Source organism: Magnolia sinica, chromosome 8, assembly GCF_029962835.1.
Source record: "Magnolia sinica isolate HGM2019 chromosome 8, MsV1, whole genome shotgun sequence".
In the NCBI taxonomy this organism is placed as follows: Eukaryota; Viridiplantae; Streptophyta; class Magnoliopsida; order Magnoliales; family Magnoliaceae; genus Magnolia; species Magnolia sinica.
In genome coordinates this window covers 88630862-88653943 of record NC_080580.1, presented here as the reverse complement: position 1 = coordinate 88653943, position 23082 = coordinate 88630862, and the positions used below count along the sequence as shown (strand labels likewise).

General features: G+C 38.4%; 2 protein-coding genes across 2 annotated transcripts; both read right to left on the bottom strand.

The window, feature by feature from the left end:
- Positions 1 to 18799: 18799 nt before the first annotated feature.
- LOC131253622 (probable LRR receptor-like serine/threonine-protein kinase At3g47570) lies at positions 18800 to 20943 on the bottom strand. Its single transcript, XM_058254692.1, has 2 exons — positions 19994 to 20943; positions 18800 to 19495 (listed from the first exon to the last, which is right to left on the bottom strand). The coding sequence occupies exons 1-2, from the start codon at positions 20820 to 20822 to the stop codon at positions 19053 to 19055; spliced, it is 1272 nt and encodes a 423-aa protein (XP_058110675.1). The 5' UTR covers positions 20823 to 20943; the 3' UTR covers positions 18800 to 19052.
- Positions 20944 to 20971: 28 nt separating this feature from the next.
- LOC131254369 (LRR receptor-like serine/threonine-protein kinase EFR) lies at positions 20972 to 22665 on the bottom strand. Its single transcript, XM_058255359.1, has 2 exons — positions 21317 to 22665; positions 20972 to 21065 (listed from the first exon to the last, which is right to left on the bottom strand). Exons 1-2 carry the CDS (start codon positions 22663 to 22665, stop codon positions 20972 to 20974), a joined length of 1443 nt encoding a protein of 480 aa, XP_058111342.1.
- Positions 22666 to 23082: the final 417 nt, after the last annotated feature.

Sequence of the window (23082 nt, the reverse complement as noted above, 5' to 3'; positions counted from 1 at the left end):
GGGCTGAGTTCAGGGCTTCACCTGTCTTTCCAAAAGAGGAAGAAGAAGAAGAAGAGAAATAGAAGAGGGAACGAGAGAGGGTGCGGGTGACAGGGATGTAGTCTGAGTTTGGACCGAGTCATTGATGCGAGTCTGTTGCTGAGTCAAGTCTGGTTTAGTGGCATTGAACAGATGCTGCAGAAGGAAAAAGAGAGAGAGAAGAAGAAAAGAAGAAAGAAATGGAGGAAAGAAAGGGAAAGAGAGAAGACAGAGAAGAGAGGAGAGAGGCGACGTTGCTGCTCTGTCTCGACTCAAACTGAGTTCACTGACTCATTGTCGAGTCATTGTCCCAACTGGGTCAACTCGTTGTGTCCTTGGCACTGGTCAAAGTCATCGGTCTGAGTAGAGAAGAAAGAGAAAAGAAAGGAAGCAGAAGGAGGGAGAGAGAGAGAGAGAGGAAGAGAAATGAGAGATGGGGAGACCGGCTGACTCGTTGTGTCCGGTCGAGTCGGCTATGGTATGAGTCGATCTGAGTTATTCTTACTGGGGTCTGACTCGAGTCTAGGCCATGTCTGGTCATAAGAAAGAGAAGTAGAGAAAGGAAGAAGAAAAAGAGAAGAAGATGAAAAGATTTAACCGAGTGGTTGCTACCGAGTTGACTCGGCTAAAACTCACTGAGTCATGAGTCGAGTCCAGACTTTGTTGAGTCGTGAGAAAGAGAGACATGATGGCGGGAACAAGTTATTGACTCAATTTTGAGTTAGGGCGCTACCGATGGTGTTTTGGATGATGTGCTTTGAAGAAGGAAGAAAGAAAGGAAGAAAAACGAAGAAAGAGGAAAAGAGAGGGAGATTGGGGCTGCAAGTTAACTCACCGGGTTAAAGTCTTGATTTGATTAGGGCATGGTGGGATGAGTATTTTCTCTAACAAGGCAAGGATTTTATCGGTGTGAGAGGATTTTTTTACACTTGTAAGAGCTTGTGAATTTATTTTTTTATGGGCTAAGGTTTTTTTTTTTAGGGGTGTGCATTGCAATAAAAGATTGGATTGCTTTTGTGATAAGAAAAGAGAGTCGTGTAATTCGAAGGTTTCTATTATAGTGGAGATTTCTGTCATTTTATGTCATAGGTTTTTTCCAAAAGGATTTTTCACTTAAAATTATGTTTTATGATTGCTTGATAGTTTGTTGTGGGATTAAAATTACACAAACATTTTTTTAGTAGTTGATGTCATTTTAAAAGATTACAAGTTTATTATAAGAGTAATTTAAATTTAAATGGTTGTTTTGGTGGACCTCACCATAGATGGATTGTGCTCCATTATAATAATGACATTTGAGTAATCCATTATATCATTCATTGGATGTGGAATGTCCATCAAATGGAGCTTACCATTGATGTGGACCATCCATCGTGTGAGTTAAACCTTCAAAGTGGGTCGTTCATCATGTGAGGCCCATTTTTGGATGTGGACCATTCATCATTAGGGATTGACCTTGGGTGTGGATTGTTCATTATATGGGGCCCACCTTGATGTAGGTCATCCATCAAATGGAGCCCACCATCAATGTTAATTGTCTTTTATGTCAGCCCCTCAATGTCCACTACTCATACCCTTTACATGAAGTCCACATTTGATGTGTCTATAGTGTACATCCAACCTTCAAAGTAGATTGTCCATCATGTGGTACTTTTGATATTCATCATCAATTGTGTGCGGCACACCTTTTATGTGGATCGTCCATCATGTTGGGCCACTTTGGACATGGGTTGTCCATCACACATGGCCCTGGATGTGGTACGTTCATCATGACGGGCCATGCTTCGATGTGGGTCATCCATCATGTGAAGCCCACTACATCCATTATGTGGGCCCACCTCGATGTGGACCATTTATTGTATGACCCCACCTTCAATATGGGTTGTTCATCATGTGGGCCCACCTTTGATGTCAACCGCCCATCAAGTGAGTCCCACCTTTGATGTGGATGGTCCATCATGTTGGGCCACACTTTAAAGTGGGTCATCCATCATATGGCGGCCCACCTTTGATGTGAATAGTGCATTATGTGGGCCCACCTTGATGTGGACCATTCATCATGAGGCCCCACCTTCATTGTGGGTTGTTCATCATGCAGCCCCACCTTTGACGTCCACCATCCATCATGGGTCCCACCTTTGTTTTGAATCATCCATCATGCAGGGATCACTTGATGTGGTTAGTCTATCATGCGGTGGCCACATTTTAATCCAAGAAATCCATCATGTGGGAACCACATTTGATGTCCATCACCCATAGTGTAGGTCCCACCATTGTTGTGGACCATCCATCATGTGGGGCCGGCATGATGTGGATAGTCCATCATGCGGGCCACATTTTGATGTGGGTGAAAGGGACTCACCGCATGCATGAACGAAGCGAGGAATTGCGTCATGCGGGACATAAGGTTCTTCAATAAGGAGGAGTCTTTTTCGCCCATTGTCCATACATAATGTAGGACCCACCTTTGATGTCCACCATCTATCATGTGGGTCCCACCTTTGCTATCGACAGTCCATCATGTGGGGCCCAACCTTTAATATAGGTTGTTCATCATGTGAGCCCACCTTTGATGTTAACCTTCTGTTATGTAATCTTACATTTAATGTTCACCATTTATCACATGGGTCCCACTTTTTGATGTGGATAGTTCATTGAGTAGGGTTTGTTTGATGTGAATCATTCATCATTTGCGGTCACACTTCGAATGTCTAGTGTGGACCATTGCTTAACGTGGATGATCCATCATTTGGGGTCACATTTTGTCACGCCCAAAATCCAGGTATAGAGTGTGCACCCTCAGACCCGAGTTTCAGTTCGTAACTCGTACACAAAGTGTACTAACTTAATTCTTTAATCAGTTTAATCAGATGTGATAATTACATTCAGTCTAAGTTCCACCCTAACTCCAATCACACATATATAACACTTAGCACCAATTAACCCAGCAATATATAAATCGTGATGACCCTTAAAATAATATAAATATTAAAAATCATTCATTTATTATATCATCATACTACAAATGTGTTTATTTTAGACTAACATTATTTCAATTAGAAAAATCTAAATAATTTCTTAAAATCTCAAAATCAATACCAATATGCATTATACGCTAATCAAACTATTCTAGCAAATAAATTATATAATAAAAAATGGTTTAATGCCGCTACTTCATCTTCAGATAAGTATAACCACGTTTCACATGGGCCGTATTCAGGTACGATAGATTCTTCCGGTTCTTGCGTCACGTCATCTGCTAATGGCTCCTCTGTACGATTTTTTCATCAATAAAAAGGTAAGTTAGCCAGACTTAGTGAAATAACCCAGCATGGTTCATAATCATAACAATCAAAATAATACAAAAAATGTATGTACAATGATATGGATGCAAATGGTGTATGAATGCATCAGATGGGATGATCGTCCATCTACTTAAGTTGGAGGTCGTCAACCTGTATCCACCTTTCGGTAGATTTAGGCATAGATCGCATCTGGTAATGCTCTAACAGGATTGACATTTCTTCTAGGGAGGGCCCCTAAGATCGACCATGCATTATGCAAATGCAATGAATGATGAATGATATGTAAATGCATATTTTTCATATTTGACATAATTGTCTTGATCGGAATATTCACATATGAATTTAGCATACAATTATCATGACAAAATACTCCAATCAGTATATCAATCAATCAAACAATCACAAACGATTTATTTTAATTTTAATGAATAATGAGACAAGTTAGGTTACTTACCCGAGTCTAATAGTGTAGAATCCATGAGCTAATTAGGTTTGTCTGAATTCAGAGATCTTATCAGTTATATTAATAACATTATTATTCATCTAGTTATTTTACATGGTTGGGCCCACCTTTGATATACATCCTAAGTGGTCAAACCATAAATGATTAAATAATTAAAATTATATGTTTATTAAATTTAATTATTAAGATTAAGATTTTCTTTTTAAGATCCTGAAATTAAATGTCAAATAATTAATCAGGGTGGCCCACCGGATTATTGGATCATTCAAATTCTTGATGTTTTGACATATTTTGCCTCTACATATTGGATGAATGGTATGAATCTAATCACATATACACCAATGACCTATCTCGACTTTTTACGCTAAGTGATATCAATCAGTTGCACAAAAATTTAACTTTCCTTATTAAACATTTATAGATCTAACTAGTGTGGCTCATCCGATGGTCAGATCAATCTGAAATTCAAGGCATCGTTATCTTTTAGTGGTTAGGATTAAATGACCCATTCAGATCTATCTTAATATAATAAAATTCTATCCATTCAATTTATTCTTAAAATATTACTAATCAGATCTGAAATCATAAAAGCATCACTTTATTAAAATTTTCTTTACACACCCATACAAAGATCGTGTGGATGATCCACACAATTCATTTTATAGATCGAGAAAAAATTAAAAACATAATAAAAAATTAAAAAGATATAAGGGTTGGAACTTAACTATCAAGCCTTCTTAAAATCTCATCTCCCCTTTTCTTTCTATTTTTTTTTCTTATGCTGAAATCTATCCGTATCTATTTTTAAAGAAACTAGATGAGCACATCCCCCTTATCCTAAATTTGAATTTTTTTTTATGACATTTGATAAAAAAAATTATTATTACTACTCTAAGACTCTTTCACAACTAAGAATGTCTCTACCAACTTAACCATTAACTTGTTTTTATTTTTTAAATATTTATTTTAATTTTTTTAATGCACCAAAATTTAGGATTATTACACACTTAGGTCTACCATCTACCATTGAAAAATTATCAGGGTCATAGAAGTTTTGAATCAAGCTAATATTTGTGTTTTTGCATTCATCCAGGTCTAGGTCTGTGTGATATCATAAGTTGGATGACAAATAAACGTCACAATGGGCCTTCCGAATATTTGACCGGTGGAAATCATTACTCCCATTGTTTCATGTCCTGTGATACACTTGAGCTTTGGATAATTTTGAGCTCAGCCCATAAAACGAGCTGGAAAAGCTTTGAATATGCTTCAATTTTGGGCTTAACTCATAAATGAGCTGAAAAAAATGAATAGAGCGGATAGACAACGTATATTCACGGTGCGCCTAACAGAGTTTACTCAGTACGGTTACTGAATTACTCAGTTCGCAATCGGATCTCTAGCCATGAATGTGTGGATGTTCATGATTGGTGGACTTCCCCGAGTACTTCATGAATTTGACAGATAAATGATAAAGATATTCCTTCCAATTGTTGATGGATTCCTTGCTGAAATATCATGTGTTGTTGATATTTTACAATATCGATGCATGTTTGGATGGAAGGTTGGATGGTTAAATAGGTAGGATGGGATGGTTCCACTGATTTCTTACAAGTGTGCATGCTTTTAAGGCCCTAATAAATGAAAAGTTGTGATGTATGTATTCTTTTTTTTGCAATTTTTTATTTCTAAATATACAAATATGTACATATTAACATCTCATGAAGTTCCAGTGCAAGTTCCACAGTTTTCCCGCATTTCCTGTTATCAGCGATATTATCGGTGATATCAATATTGATTCTGCATTCCTGGCCAGCCAAAATGTCTAGCGATACTGATGTTTTGAACACTAATTGGTAATAGCAAGTTAACACCCTACACTTTATCTGTTTCTAACAGTTCTAAATTTTGTATTAACAAAACAGGCTTGCTATACGTTTAAGCAACAAGCACGAGATAGTATACTTATATAACTAACATGTTGCTAGCTGCCCCGTTAGGACATTTCATACATGACATCTACTTTTGTTAATAGACATTCAGCGGGGCAAACTAGACATTTAGTGGGACAAATGGAAAATTGAGCGGGACAAACTAGAAATTCAGTGGGGCAAACTAGAAAATCAGCTGGGCAAACTGAAAATTGAGCGGGGGAAAATAGATATTCAGTGGGGCAATCTAGAAAATCAACAGGGCAAACTGAAAATTGAGTAGGGGAAACTAGAAATTCAAGGGGGCAAACTAGAAATTGAGCGAGGCAAACTGAAAATTGAGTGAGGAAAACTAGAATTCAGCGGGGGAAACTAGAAATTCAGCAGGGCAAACTAGAAATTGAGCGAGACAAACTGAAAATTAAGTGGGGGAAACTAGAAATTCAGCAAGGCAAACATGAAATTAAAAGGGGCAAACTACAAATTGAGCGAGGCAAACTGAAAATTGAGCGGGGCAAACTAGAATTTCGGCAGGAAAAACTGGAAATTGAGCGAGGCAAGCAGAAAGTTGATTTCATAATCCACCAAAATTTAATTACAAAGCATGTATCATATAAAACACTATATATCATACATCGGGTATAGGAAACTTGTACTTCTAGCGATTATGCCCCATTTATTTATATCGACCGCATTTTACTGTTTTCTTTTCCTCTCCACGCGAGAGAATTCTTAGCTATTTTGGTCTTCCAATTGACCTCCTGTCTCGGGAGTTTAATCTGCACATAATACTCCTCGAAGGCCGCTGAAATTTTTCATTCGCTCTTGTCACGTACTGGGTACACCGATTCACTATATGTGATTAGGTAATTTTGCACCATGTAGAATGAGGAAGATTATAGTGTATACATACTGACAGGACATGCATACAAGGGTACGCCTTCACGTCAAACTCACAACATGTGCACGTAAACTCACTGAGCTTGACTGTATCATTATAATCTCCCACAAAAGAATACTCATCTCGAGAAATTGTGGCACAACGAACATCTCGCACCTTCTGCATAAGATCCTTTAACTGTTCCTCCGCCCATGGTGTCAACGGACCTACAAATGATGCTGCAGATTCTCTTCTCTTGTAAAACAATTCCTGTATCTTAAATCTTACCGCCTCTATCAATTTAGTAATGGGGTATTCGTGTGCTTCTTTGAAGAAAGCATTAACACACTCAGATATGTTTGTGGTGACCAAGTTGAATCTTTTTTCTAAAAAGTGCGAAGATGCCCATCTCTCGTACCCGATTTCTCTCAGCCATACATAAACTGGGGGGTTGGCCATTTCGATATCATGCATTAACTTATCGAATTCAGCCTTCCTGCATTTTTTCACAGCCTGCCAGTAGTACATCTCCAACACTTGTTTTTAAAAGTGTCCACCAAGTTTCTATAGATATGGTACGCGCAATAGCCATGGATTGCATGTGGGAAGACTTGGGGAACCTCTTTCAATAAACCTTTATGTCGGTCAGATATAATCACAAGATTCTGAAGAGACCCTAACGTATGGTTGAGGTAGGTAAGGAACCAATTCCAGCTGTTGTTGTTCTCTAATTCTCTTATGCCAAATGCAATTGGAAAAATATGATTATCCTCATCAAAAGTAGTGGCAATGAATAGCACACCCTTGTATTTTCCTTTTAAGTGTGTCCCGTCGATGGCCAATACCCTCTGCATAGAATTTTAAAAACTTCAAACATATTGTCCGAGTATTACAAAACACCTCTCGAACCTTTTAAACTCTTGGTTAACAACCGCGACAGTCACCATCCCCGGGTTGGCCCTCCTCAACTCATGCAAATACAATGAGAGTTGATTATAAAAGTCCTCATACGACCCCATCACACGATTTATTAAAAGCTCCTTAGTTTTCCATGCCTTCTTATAACTGATAAAAATATTATATTTCTCTTGCATAGTGAAGATAATATCACATGGCATCAACCTTACGCGTTGCTCAATGCGGCTAACAACCAGATCACATGCTAACTTACTGCTTGCTTACCGATGATCGCCCTTCATCCATGACATATCGCACGTGTGTTTAGACGTATAAGTCCGTATCTTGAACATCCTCGCATCATTCACCCAAGATGCATCAACCCTCCATTCACATGTATCTTCGAAGTACACCATGGTGAATCTCGTAGAATTTAAGTACAATACCCTATACTGGAAGTTATTGCGAATTGCAAATTGGCTCAACACATACTGGCACCAACTTTTTTCCTTAAACGTTTGCCCTACAACTATCTCCACCTATTCACTTAACGAATCCGTATATTCCAGCATTTCTGCATTGGTAAATGTCACATCATCGAACGAAACGGGAACTCGATGAGTGATGAAGTTTGATGTTTCGGGAAGTTTTAGAAGTAGAATGTGGCTTACACGTTTGATGTATCTTTGAGTGGTGGATGATGACGGTAGATCTGTTGTTGTTGCTAAAGGCAATGCCATGTAATCATAAATAAGGTCAAGGTCACGTGCACCACTGACTTGGCTACTCACAAAGTTTAATGTTTGAGGTGGCTCAGGCAATTGATCGTTTTTTTCCTCCCACTTGTAATAGACATGGCTTATATTCAAATTCCACACCATGCTCCTCAGCCACACTGTCCACGTGTGTTGTTCTATTAATGTGTTGCATTGTCTTGATGACTAAAGGGATGAATTTTTTCGAATGCTCCAACTGTGTTCCCAGGAACTCTCTTACATCATTGTCATCTTCGATTTCGGTTGGAGGGATTAATTCATTAGAGCAAAGATACAATACTTTCATCCTAATATTACAATCTGTTGGTCTACTCTTAATATTCCTATACATTCTGGATAGAAGCTCCTCGTACGTAGTCTTGACATGTAGCATAATAGTTTTCAAACTTCCACTCGTGTACGTCCATCGCTTGTTTTCACATTCTAACTCCCCGCCATAATAGCAGATGATTCTCATAGCCATTATCTGAAAACCAATACAATGACAAATTATCAATGAATCGTTAAACAATGGAAGCTTGCCATAAGACAAAACTCAATTAAATAATACAGGACTAAGAACTCACTTTCCATTATAGATGAGGATGATACAAAGCTTAAGGAAATAAAGAGTAAGCAACGCGTTAAAGTTTCAAATAAATAACCAGAGCTTATATGGATTAGGCCTTCAAAGGTACGAATGATTTCATGTGGTATTTTATTAAATTAAGCAAGGCTATCTATCATGACATTGAGCGAGGCAAGCATAAAAATTGAGCGAGGCAAACTCGAAATTGAATGAGGGAATCATGAAAATTTAGCAGGGCAAACTAGAAATTGAGCAAGGGACGCATGAAAATTCAGCGAGGCAAACATTAAATTGAGTGGGGCAAACTAGAAAATTGAGTGGGCCAACCGAAAATTGAGCGGGGCCAACCAAAAATTGAGCAAGCATAACATCAAAATTGAGCTGGGCAAACATTAAATGGAGCGAGCCTAGCATGAAATTGAGCTGAGCAAACATTAAATTGAGCTAACCTAGTAAGAAATTGAGCTGGGTAAACATTAAATTGAGCGAGCCTAGCATGAAATTGAGCTGGCCAAACATTAAATTGAGCGAACGTAGCATGAAATTTATCAAGGCAAACATTAAATTGAGTGGGGCAAACCGAAATTTGAGTGGGCCAAACATGAAATTGAGCGGGGCAAGCTAGAAATTGAGCCGGGAAAACATGAAATTCAGCAGGGTAAACTGAAATTCAACAGGGCAAACTGAAATTGAGTGGGGCAAACATGAAATTGAGCGGGCAAACTAAAAATAGAGTGAGCCTAGCGTGAAATTGAGCGAGCCTAGCATGAAATTGAGCTGGGCAAACATTAAATTAAGCGATCCTAGCATGAAATTGAGTGAGCTTCAAATGGAATTGAGCGAGTTTCATATGAATTTGAACGATTAACGCATAAAATTGACTAAGCCTAACAAATGAAATTGTATGAGCCTGACATAAAATTCACCAATCCTAACATAGAATTGACCGAACTTCACATGAAATTGAACGAGTAGTCGATCAATTGTCATCGACTTGGGCTCGTCTCAATTTCCTTGAGTTCTTCTTCAAATTCAACCGTGCAATGACTAAGTTTGACCAAGCACCCTCGATGAATTACTAGCTAAATTTTCACAAGTAGTTAGTGAATTGTCATTACATTGTCATTTAATACTACAAAAGGAAGTAACTATAAACCCCACTAGTCTTTTTTTTTTTTAAAGATCTGTACCTTAAACAACTATAGTACCGGTCAAATGCAAGTTGAGGAAGGGGGCTTTGGGGTGAGGGAATATTTTGAACATTGTCAAAGATTGCAGCTGCAACTAGTTTGGAGGATTTCACGTAATCCTAACCAAGATGGAAAATGACAAATGTAGAATAATAATATGTAGATGATAAACAAAGATTTTAGTAAGGAAAATGGGAAGAAAAATGTACTTATGAGTGTTTTTTGTTGAAATGGAGTGAGAAAGGCATGTGTTTTGAATATGCGCACGTGGGTTATCCGTTAAAGAGAGTGAAAGCAATGGCAGTGAGGAATAGGGGTATTTTCGTCCTCAAATGCTCTGTTCTTGAGCGCAAAGTCTAAGTTGGAAAGTTGAGGTTTGGATTCTTCGTAAAAGAAGCTGGATAAAAGGTGGGGTCCACAGTGATAATTTTCTCTATGGATTTACTATGAAAGCCTTACGGAAACCTAGGTGAGGCAAAATGTGATGTTTGTGATAAATTCACCCGTCCATCCATTTTATTTATTTATTTAGTACTTTATTTTTATTTTTTATTTTCTTTCGTTATACATATATAAAACACACCCATGTCAGCGCACACACTCCATGTTAGCCACCCCCACTAGGAATCGATACCATGACCTCGGTGTTGAAACGATGTATCTTGACTCGGTCTACCACTTTAGCTATGGATTAGGGTGTTCCCATTTTAGTACTTGAGACCAAAAGTGATTACACCCCGTCCATCCGTTTTATGGGCTTATTTTAGGACTCGAGACCAAAAGTGAGCAGGATCCAAGGTTTAAGTGGGTCATACCAAAGAAAAATGTGGTTTGGGAAATTCCAACCGTTGAAAATTTCTTGATCGACAACGATGTTTACATGCCATCCATACCATTAATAACTTCATTTCTACTGAGATAAAAACACAAATATTATCCCGATTCAAAACTTATGTGGCCCTACGAATATTTCAATGTGGACGTTCAATCCTCATGTTTTAGGCCCACTCGAGTATTGGATACGACTCATTTTTGGTCTTATGTCTTAAAATGAGCTCATAAAACGTATGGACGGGGTGGATTTCTCATGCACAAAGATCATGGTGGGCCCCACCTAAATTCCCAAAGACAGAACCGAAAAGGGTGAGCTCTCAGTCCTAGAGGAGGGGGAGGGGTGAATAGGACTATGCCAAATAAAAAATAAATGCGGAATATAAACGCAAATGGCTAAATCAAATAATAAACTCAATTGCAATAGTATTGAGAGGTTGATTCAAACTAGGTTCAAAGGATAACCTTACACCAAAAACCAAGGTTTATGGTAGGACAACCTAATTTCTTGAACTTTGTAAGGATCAAAAACTCAAACTAGAACAAGAAGCAATATAAACAAGTCTAGCTATTACAACATTCCCCACATGTACATGAAATAAATAAAGGCATTCACCACACATACATCACATACATCATCATCCACCAAACACTAAGAATTATAGTGGTTCGGTGTGTACACCAATTGTTCTCAAACAGCCACACCTACTCCACTCCCAATAATCACAACCCACGTGATATTGGCTTTCACTAAGAAAGAAGGTTTTCCAAGGTTCACCTTAAAACCTTTACAATTGTCTTTTCAATAGGCTATCACGGTTAAAAACTCCACGCTGAGATTTTCTGGCTTATATCAGTCAAAACCACAGTAGAGATTTTTTGGCAATCTCACAAACTAAAAGCTGTAAATGAAAATATTTATCTGAAGATTCTTCTTCGATGTAGCCCGGTAGAACCGCTTCTTTGAAGATGAAGATGTCCAATGTTCAATCACACGTATAGAAGGGTTCTAGATCTAAATGAATTTTAAATTAATTCAACCTTTGGCTACTTTGATTCAATTTCTTTGATCTCAAAATGGGTAGAGAAGAACACCTTTATAAAATCAGATTTATGCTAAGAGAGATCAAGAAATCAGAAATAAAAAAGTTATAACAAAGAATTTTAATTTACCGGACAATAGCTTCACGATCACAGGGATCTTTCTCTCAAAGTGGTGGCTTAATTTTACTTTGAATGAATGAAAAAAGTTGAGGAAATACTTCTATTTATAGGCTGAAAAACGGTTCCTTCGATTGGTCTAAGGTCAGCCTCGACTGGTCTTAAGAGCAACCAAATTTTAAAAATTCTGGCACGATCAGATAAAACAAACTCTCGATTGGTCAAGTGGGGCTCAAAATGCTTGCTGGAGTTTAATTCGAGCCTTGCTCAACTGGTCGAGCCAGTCTCCACGACTGGTTGTGTAGGGTGCTTGACTGGTCGAGGACCTACCAAAATTATCCAAATTTTGAGTTAATATCCGGACTGGTCGAGAAAAACCCTGGACTAGTCGAGCCAGTGCCTGGACTAGTTGAACAATAACTAGGACTAGTCGAAGCAAAGCCTACAATAAGTACAATGACCCAAATTCAATATGCAATATGAATGACCTAAGCCTAAGGTCTCGTTAGGGTCACGAATACCTTAAATGTGAACATTGAACTTGTAACTTTGGTCACTTCAGTAGATAGTATACTTGAAGTACTTGAAACTTGATCTTGTATACTTGAAACTTGAACTTGTATACTTGATCATGTAATGCACTTGGACTTGAACTCTTGAAGTAGCACTTGCACTTGGTCTAGTACTTGAACTTTGAACTTGAACTAGTACTTTTAGTTGAACATGCACTTTGACTTGAAGTAGAACTTGCACTTGAAGTTGAAGTAACATTTGATGTTGATGTTGTACTTGAAGTTGATGAAGCACTTGAAGTTGATGTAGATAGAGCAATCTTCATGACTTGTAGCTCATCTTTATATGAAGGTGAACTTTCCATCTATCACTTGAAGGTGAACTTTCCATCTACCATCACTTGAAGTTGAACTTTCCATCTTTGCACAGGTTCATCAATCCAAAGTGGTTTGTCACTACGAAATTTAATAATACAGGTGCTAGATTTACAACATAGCACTTATAGGAACTTCCTTTCGTAGGAAATCCCGGTCGAGATGTCGATGGTAAGAAGATGGTGGAGCAACCGACTCTAATATATAATAAATGTCACGATACCTATCTTCTTTTACCATTGCAAAAGAGAGAATATCGTTAGAGCTCATGGCGACCTCTATCACCGATTTAGAGGTGTACAAGAGTCGAACCGAGTTGAGCTTAGCACAGCTGACTCGGCTCGGCCACTAGCCGACCCAATTCGAACTCGGCTCGGCTTGGTCCTCAAGCTTGACTAAATAGCGAGGCTAGGTTTTGTTTGATCGCAGCGAAACAAAGCTCAGGACGAGTTCAAGCCAAGATTGATCTGAGTTTATATGCGCATTTTCACAAACACATGGATCGCACCTTCAAATTCTTACTAAATGTAAAACACCAGCAACGATTTTACGAGGTTATTTTATCAAACACCTTATAAGCAATATCAAAATAAAGGAAAAAAGGTATTTGTTTCATATACATACCTTCCTTGCCACTAGCCAACACTTTATTGAGTTATTTCATGAAACACTTGGTGAGAAACATCAATATCAAAGTAACCGAGTCACCGAATCGTTCAATGTTGAGGGTCAAATATTATATATTAGACCCCAATTATTACTTGATTTTACGAACATGATCTTGTTTAACGGCCTATTGTAATCGTGTTTGTGATGCATGGTGAATTTAGGAGCCTGGATGAAAAATGGTACTAAAAGCCTGGATTTGATGCTTTGAAGTCACTAAGGCAAGGGATGGACTCAGGGGACCGAGATTGATGGATTTACATGCCCGAGATATGAGAAAATCAAGTCATTCACGTTAAAGAGGCACGAAAGTCGTCAGAATGCAAGATCACAGGTTCTCACCATCCATTCAAATTTTGTATGTATATCTGGCCCGATGACCCTAAATTAATCGTACACATCAAATTTCAGCTATTGAATCCTTGTGGAAGTGGTCTAACGGATAGATCATCCCATAAAACTCTAATCTAGGGCCCACCCGAGATCTAGATATGCTTCAATTTTGGTCTCACCTTAAATAAGATGACAAAATGGATGGACGAGCGAATTTCATATATACATCAAGTTAGGACCCACTTTACTTGAGTGAGAGTTACATGTGGACCAGCTGTGCACCAAATTCCATAAAGTCGGTCAGCGCACCAACTAAAAGAGAAATTTACCATTGTACGACCCATTTATGGCCCATTTACCCGTTGAAGCCCACCTCATTTTACCTTACCAGAAGAAGCCCCAGCTGTATAGATGCCTTCCCAAAGATCGAAAATGCCCCTGCTTTTTCCTTCAAGCGGATCGGCTGGTTCTCAAAGACGAGCGCTGACGCTCCTCGAATTCCGAGTTATACGAATGGTTCAAAAGAGATCAAAGTTAAATAGCCCCAAAATGATATGTTCATCCATTTATTGAGATTATTTTAGAACATGTGCCCAAAAATAAATCATATCCAAGGCTCAATCGAACCACACCACAAAGAGCAGTAAAAAATTGATTTTCACCGTTGAAACTTTTGTAGGGCCCACCATAACATTTATTTTCCATCCAATCTATTCATAAGGTCACAAAGACCTGGATGAACAGGAAAAACAAATTTCATAATGATCCAAAACTTCTGTGACCCCTAAAAGGGTTTCAACGGTAGACGTTCAAAGTAGAATGGTACTATGGCTACGGATTATAACCGTAGTTATAGATCTAGTTGTCCCCACACCAGTTGCTGGCCTGTCTGGCGGGGCCATGCCCATCTGGCGGCCCCTATGGCTACAGATTATAACCGTAGCCATAGACGGATTGTTGTGACGACAGTCTATGCATTATATTTATTTATTTTTTACATGGAGAACTTTATTCTACCTACAATTTTCTCTAACCCATATTTATATAAATATGTATATATAAGCATATAAAATTTTTTTCTCTCCTTTTCATTTCTTTCTTTATTCATTTAACAAGAATATCTTCTAAACCAAAATTAGTTACTTGATGTACCCTATATGATTTTGGGGTAGGAGAAGCTACTTTAGCCAACTAACCTAGTTATTTTCCAAGATTCCATCAGGTCGATGGTCGAAAATCCATTTCATTCACTTTGCGGTCAATTTCAATCAGTTCGTGTTCAATTTCATTCATTTCATTTACTTCGTGATCAATTCCATGCATTTCATGGTCAATTCACTTCACTTCATAGTCAATTCCATGCATTTCACGGTCAATTACCTTCACTTCATGGTCAATTCCATGCATTTCACGGTCCAATTGCTTCATTTCATGGCCAATTTCATGCATTTCATGGTCAATTCGCGATTCTCCTTCACTTCACGGTCCAATTCCATGCATTTCACGGTCGATTCCCTTTACTTCACGGTCCAAGAAACGCCTATCTCACAATTCCCTTCACTTCACGGCCAATTACATGCATTTCACGGTCGGTGATTCCCCTTCACTTCACGATCAATTCTATGCATTTCACGGCCAATCGCCTTCACTTCACGGTCAATTCCAATCATTTCATGGTTAATTCCCTTCACTTCACGGTCAATTCCATACATTTCACAGTCAATTACGGTGATTCCCCTTCACTTCAGGTCAATTCCATGCATTTCATGGTCAATTTCCTTCACTTCACGGTCATTTCCATGCATTTCACGATCAATTCCCTTCACTTCACGGTCATTTCCATGCATTTCACGGTCAATTCGCTTCACTTCATGGTCATTTCCATGCATTTCATGGTCATTCCCGACGATTCCGTGTTGATTCACGGTCATTTCCATGCATTTCATGGTCAATTCCCTTCACTTCACGGTCATTTCCATGCATTTCATGGTCAATTCGCTTCACTTCACGGTCATTTCCATGCATTTCATGGTCATTTTCGGCAATTTCGTTTCATTTCATGGTCATTTCCATGCATTTCACAGTCAAGTCACTTCACTTCACGGTCATTTCCATGCATTTCATGGTTAATTCGCTTCACTTCACGGTCATTTCCATGCATTTCACGGTCAATCTCGGCCATTCCGTTTCATTTCACGGTCATTTCCATGCATTTCATGGTCAATTCCCTTCACTTCATGGTCATTTCCATGCATTTCACGGTCAATTCGCTTCACTTCACGGTCATTTCCATGCATTTCACAGTCAATTTCGGCGATTCCGTTTAGATTCACGATCATTTCCATGCACTTCACAGTCAATTCTCTTTACTTCACGGTCATTTCCATGCATTTCACGGTCAATTTGCTTCACTTCACGGTCATTTTCATGCATTTCATGGTCATTTCCGCCGATTACGTTCAGATTCACGGTCATTTCCATGCATTTCACGGTCAATTTGCTTACTCGGTAATTTATATCTCTCACAAGAATGTAGGCAACCACTTATATACAAATAAAAATAGAGGTTGAATCCATTTAAACAAGTAATCAGCATTTCTGTTTTTCCTAAAGTTAGGAATTTCTAACATCAATCCATTTAAACAAGTAATCAGCATTTCTGTTTTTCCTAAAGTTAGGAATTTCTAACATCAATCCATGTGCTATGAACTTTGACCAGATAGTGGGTACCCATTTCCCATTCTTATTATTAATGTTATTTTTAGTTACTTCAGTAACTATTGGAATCTTACTCTCAGTGTAGCTATAGGAATATACTCTCACTTACGTCTAGGAATGTGCTATGGCTTAGGATTTTTGATTGCCTTATTTAAACATTTGCAATACTCATTCTAATTAGAAAAAAAAAAGGACTATTAGAGGATTTATCAGTGGCCCACATTCAACTTGCACGAGTGGCCTGCCTGATTACCAGAAAGGTTAGGAAAAGGCAATTTACCAGCTAGAGCCCACTTAGAGAACATGCCTCCGTAGTATGTGGAGTGCATGAACGTGTGCCATTCAACAGGTTGGACCCACTATTAAAATAGCAGACGAAGACAAGAAGAAGTTCCATTAATTAATTGAGCCACAAGTATGAGAAAATTTGGAAACTTAGAAGCTATATGAGTAATGTTTGATATTCAAGGTATCATGTAGCTGATGAATGTACATGGGTTTACCAATTCAACATGGAAGCATGATGTTAGCCTTGTGCTTGTTTGAAATGGGTCTCAGCAGATGGATGGCTCTGTTTTTATGAATGTGTATCACAATGCTATAATCTAATATTGTTGTACATGTGCTACCAAGAGAATCCATCCATTCATATGATAATCCATACATCTTTGGCAAGATAAATTTAATCTTTAATGTAACTTTTACAACTCAAACTTCCAACTCAACTTGTTCCGATCCTGAAGAAACCAACTCTCTCTGTTGTTCTTTTTTCTTTTTTTCTTTTTACCTTTTTTCAGGCAAGCACAACAAAAAGATCCAACCTTTTTTTTTTTTTTCCATCAACATTATTTTCAAATTAAAAGATAGATACAAGTAAGCAAGAAGACCAAAGTACATCAATGCAGAAAATTGGACATCAATGCATGAAGAATACAACCATGTGGTTTTTCTTCTTTGTACTGAAAAAATAAATAGAGGCAGAGATAACCAAAAAGATCCAACCTCAGCTATCATATAAACTGCGTACAGAATCCCCTAGCCAATCCTTTGACAAAGGCATGGAGCTACCATAATCAATCCATACATCTCTGGCTAGTTAAACTTAATGTTGTATGTAACTTTTACAACTTAAACTTCCAACTCAACTGATTCCAATCATGATGAAATGAATAGCATGGACCTACCGCCCTTTGTTTTTTGTTTTGTTTTCGTTTTTGTTTTTGTTTGAGGGGCTCAAGGTTAAAAAAGGAAAAAGAAGACATGATACAAATAATCAGGGCTATCAATGGGTTGGGCTTTGGCCTACCAAAATAAAAATTTTGAAATGGCCAGACTCGAAACAGTTCAAATTTTAGGCCAATGCCAACCAGGCCCAGCTCATTGAAAGGCCTACTAAGCATCTCATACCTGCATTGTCCATAGTGAGAAAGCCCTAAATCTCACGCAGGAGCTCACCCCAACTATGGAACAAATGATTAGGCTTGCTCGCAAGTATTCCTAAACCATCTGCCACTGAATTTCCTTATCTAAAAGTGCCGGATTTCCTAAAATTTATAACAATTTTCAAATGGGAAATATCCCCCACCTGATACCAAATCTTCCATGGGGCTGGTGGAAGGGGATTAGAAATGGCATTAAAAAAAATGGAATCTGATAACACAATAACATTCCTTAGCCCCAGGTCAATGCAATACTAATTAATGCCGTCAAAGGCTGCATGTGTTTCAACCACATTATTAGTGACCCTGTCATAGAAGTTATGAAAGGCAAAGATAACTTAATCCATGTGATCTCTAAAGATTCTACCCCCTCCATCCCCATCAGGATTTCCAAAGGAGGATCCATTAACATTTAGTTTTATCCATCCCTGTTTCGGCTTAGCACATTTTTATTCCTGCCTATCCCATCCCTGTTGGTATTCATAGTTTTAATTGTACCATCCATTACATCAGAGATTACTATGGTCTGATAATTCTAACCATCTTGTTAGTTGTACATCAACATACATTTGAAAACATAGCAATGATTCACATTCGTCAGGCGAAAGAATTACTTAGATCAATTAGATGAACCATTGGATCATACAAGTTCATTCATTTTTTTCCTTTCATCTTTTTTTTTTTTTTTTGGCGCCAAATCCATGGTAGAATTCATTGGACGAATACCTCATCAAACTTATATCAAGTTGGTAGTCCAAATGCTAGACTAATTTCTTAACATTGTAAAGTTTTATTAAATTCATGATACAATCTCCTTTTGCCTAGCATAAGATTGAAAAATAAATAAAAAAATCTTCTCATATATTTAATATCAATACAAATACACTCTTAACCTAAGTCTAAATAATATATCTAGAGCTTGTTTAGGGAAGGATTCAACAAACTCATATCATTTGGAAATCTTTCTCAAAACAACTACTAACAATAACTTAGTAATGCCTGAGGTAAGACAAACCTTCATCTAATATTTGCAACCTAACTTGTTTGTCTTGGTGAATCATGACCCCGAGACACAAGTCCTTGATTGTGTGCATTTCAGCAACAACATCTCTCATTTGCATTCGTTTTCTTGGAGATTCTGCAGAGCACAACACACCGATTTTGACCATTGAAATCAAGCAATCATGCATTCTATTTCTTGTATTGATTTGATTTTCATTGCCTTGAATAACTTCAGCTTCTTCTAAGATCAGTTGTGGATCAACAATCTCCATCACTCCTTCAGCCAAAGCCAGCTTAGCAAAATGATGAAGGCTTAGATTGTCCTTAAACATGTCATCCGTTGGCCCCTTTCTAGTGATCATCTCCAGTAGAAGGATTCCGTAGCTATAAACATCTCCTTGTGTAGATGCTTTTCCGCCCATTGCATATTCTGTAATTTATACAACTTATGTTAGAATTTAAGTGACCATGGCTCACTGGTAGACAAAGTGTGTTTCAACACTGAGGTCATGAGTTTGAGTGCACAGGTGGTAGTGTGTGTGGAAAAAGCAAAAAAAAGACCATTTAGATACAAAAAATATCAAAGGTTAGAATTTTGAGGGTGTGGAAAAAAAGAAGAAGGACCGTTTAGATATAAAAAATATCAAAGGTTAGAATTTTGAGAGAGAGAGAGAGAGAGAGAGAGAGAGAGAGAGAGAGAGAGAGAGAGAGAGAGAGGAGGAGGAGGAGGAGGAGGAGGAAATATTCTATTTAAACAAGTAATTTGGCTTCTTCTTTTTTTTTTTCCTTTGATTTTTTTTTCTTGGTACAGACTACCTAAATCACAAAATAGTCTGATTTTTGAGCATTAAGGCTAATAATAATGATGAGAATAACAACAACAATGATGATGATGATGATGATGATAGGAAATAGATGAAATTGTTACCTGGAGCGATGTACCCAATAGATCCCTTCATCCCAACTGAGCTGCTATGAGCAACCTCTGATAAGAACCTGGCTAGCCCGAAATCACCCACATGAGCAATCATGTCTTCATCAAGAAGAATGTTGCTTGGCTTTAAATCTTGATGAATGATTGATGTTTGGCAATGATTATGTAGATAATCCAGTGCAGAAGCCACATCTATAGCTATGTTTAGCCTTTCAGTAAACTTCAAGTTCCTTCTCGGCTGGTCATGGCCCTCCCTGTGCAACCACTTCTCTAGACTTCCATTGAACAGGTACTCGTAAACTAGAGCTTTAAAATCATTGCCCTTAAAATCAATGCTCGAGCAACAAGTTAAGATCTTAACAAGATTCCGATGCCTAATGTTTCTCAAGGCTTCACATTCGGCCATGAAGCTCCTCAGAGCTCCTCGTCGTTGAAGGTTGAAGACTTTCACCGCTACCATAGTCCCAACATGATCTAGAATCCCTTTATATACAGCGCCAAAACTTCCAGTTCCGATCAAATTGGCAGGAGAGAACTCATTTGTTGCTTTAAAGAGTTCCGCATAAGACACGTTCATAAAAGGATCCTCCAGAGAAGGCACAGCAAAAGGTTTCCTTCTTGACTTTCTTACCCGATAAAGAATGGTAAAGAAACATGATAATGAAATAAGACCCAGGACAACACCAATTATTGAGAATTTGACTTTTGAAGCAAGAGAGATCCCCCGTTTCTTGGAAGCTTGGCTGGAGCATGGAGGCAACTGTAATTCATGAATACCCCCCACAAAGCTTACTATTTCCGAGCACTGAAACTCGACTGGCATTTCCAAAGACCCCTTGTTTTGGTAATTCACCCTCAAAATTATTGAAGGATAGATTTAGATACTCTAGAGCAAACTTCTCCAGATATCTTGGTATCTTCCCAGATAAGTTGTTGCGTGAAAGATCCAAGTATCGAAGGCCTTTTAGAGTACTAAATGTTGATGGAATTGATCCTTGAAAGAAGTTCCCATACAACCAGAGATACTCTAGGCTGAGACAATTGCCTAGCCAGCTTGGAATTTCGCCTGACAATTTGTTATTGAAAACACCCAATGCTCCAAGAGCTTGCAAGTAACTGGCTTCTTGTGGTAGATAACCGGTAAAAAAGTTGTCGTTAATGTAGAAGGCAATCAAAGAGGGAATGTTGAAAAGTTGTTTGGGTAAGGTACCGCTAAAGTTATTATAGTCGAGGTGTATGAAGTTCAGGTTTATGCAATTACCAAGATTTGAAGGTATGCTCCCCGATAGTTTGTTTTCATTTAAATAGAGTTGGTACAATCTGGTGATGTTGCCCAATGAAGGTGGAATTTTCCCTGATAATCCATTTGAACGCAAGGAAAGTAACACCAACTTGTTAAGCTTCCCAACACGAATGGGAATTGTACCTGTCAGAAAGTTATACTCCATACTCAGTACTTTTAAGCCAATAAGATTCTGAATCCCAGATGGGATGCTTCCGAATATCATATTACTTGCTAAAGATAGCCATGTCAGTTGGGTCGAAAGATTTGCTATGGAGTTGGGCAACGCACCGCTGAGTCGATTTCTGCTCACGTCCACATGTTGTAAGCTACTGCAATTGGTCAAAGAATCGAGAAAACTCAAGTCACGAGTTTTTCCAATTCCAAGTTCGTTGCCCCACAAATTTAACCAGGTGAGACCTTTGAGGCTTCCAAAATTCAGAGGCACAGATCCGCTAAAACTATTGTTATCAAGGGAAATATGTGAAAGTCCGGAAGCATTGGATAATGAAACTGGTATGGGTCCTGTGAATTGGTTACCTCCGGCAAAAAGCTCTTGGAGATTAGGAAGAGTGAGCCCTATGTTAGGTGGAAGATTTCCATGCAATCTGTTAAATGCCACGTCCAAAGTGACAATAGAGGAGATATTGTAGAGCTGAGGCGGAATCGTACCTGACAGTCTAGTTCCACCTATGCTAAGACACTCTAAACTCACCAATTGACAAAGGTCATCTGGGATGCTGCCCTCCAGACTGTTATAAGAAAGATAAAGGTAAGTGAGAGACGAAAGGTTTCCAAGTGAAGGTGGGATGCTTCCTGCAAGACTGTTGTGACCAAGGATTAAGCGGGTGAGCTTTGATAGAGAGCCAAGCTCAGTCGGAATCCTCCCTGCGAGCTGATTCCCGTAAAGTCCAAGAACTTTTAGTTTCAAACAGTGGGTCAGATTTGCTGGAATTTCTCCAGTGAATGTGTTATTGGCCAGACTGAGATACCTCAAGCGGAACAACCGGCCAATCTCTTCAGGAATCATCCCGTGAAAGCCATTGCCTCTGAGATCGATTCTCCTGAGGAAGGTGAGGTTCCCTATGAAGGGAGATAAGGAGCCCACCAAGTTTTGGTCAGTGAGGTTCAAGGCCCTGACCCTTTGAGGATGCCGGGGACCATCGCATGTGACTCCTTGCCAGTGGCAGAAGTGGAGAGTAAGGTTCCATGAGCTCAAAGAATGGAGAGGATCGTCTGTTATTAGATGTTTGAATTTGAGCAAAGCAAGGAGATCAGTTTCGTTGGAGAAGTGAGCGGCAGATCCAAAGAAACATGGAAGGTGAATGGAAGAGAGAAGGAGAAATGACCAAATTGCCCATAAGCTCATACGTGGGAGCTCCATTATGGAGTTTGTAAATGCGGGATAGGGAAAGTGAGGAGACAAATATGGCATGGATTCTCCCATATATACAGAGAAGGGCGACTTCTCGTCCGTTGATGATTATTATTATTATTATTATTTTTTGGTGGGCCCAGTTTTCGGCTTATTTTTGGGAATAATTTTTTTTTTTTTTTTTCATAAGCCGTCTCTATTTTGGTATCTTATACATGATAAAAAAACCATGTTTTATATTTCACGTAAAGTCTCTTTACAGGTAAAAATTGCATTGTACATGTTATAAAACAATGGTTAATATACACTCATAATATGTATATGATATATCAAATCATCCCATCATGTACTTCCCTTAATGCTCTCCAGTGACTCTAAAAAACTTGTCCATTATTAAATGGACCAGATGAGGGAAGTATGGGGCGT

Coding starts and splice junctions, on each gene's coding strand:
- LOC131253622 (XM_058254692.1), bottom strand. CDS start 20,822: ATGCCAGTCGAGTTTCAGTGCTCGGAAATAGTAAGCTTTGTGGGGGGT. Junction 19,496..19,993: donor TATTGGGTACATCGCTCCAG/GTAACAATTTCA, acceptor TATAAATTACAG/AATATGCAATGGGCGGAAAA.
- LOC131254369 (XM_058255359.1), bottom strand. CDS start 22,665: ATGGAGCTCCCACGTATGAGCTTATGGGCAATTTGGTCATTTCTCCTT. Junction 21,066..21,316: donor TTGGGCAACATCACCAGATT/GTACCAACTCTA, acceptor ACAAATTGTCAG/GCGAAATTCCAAGCTGGCTA.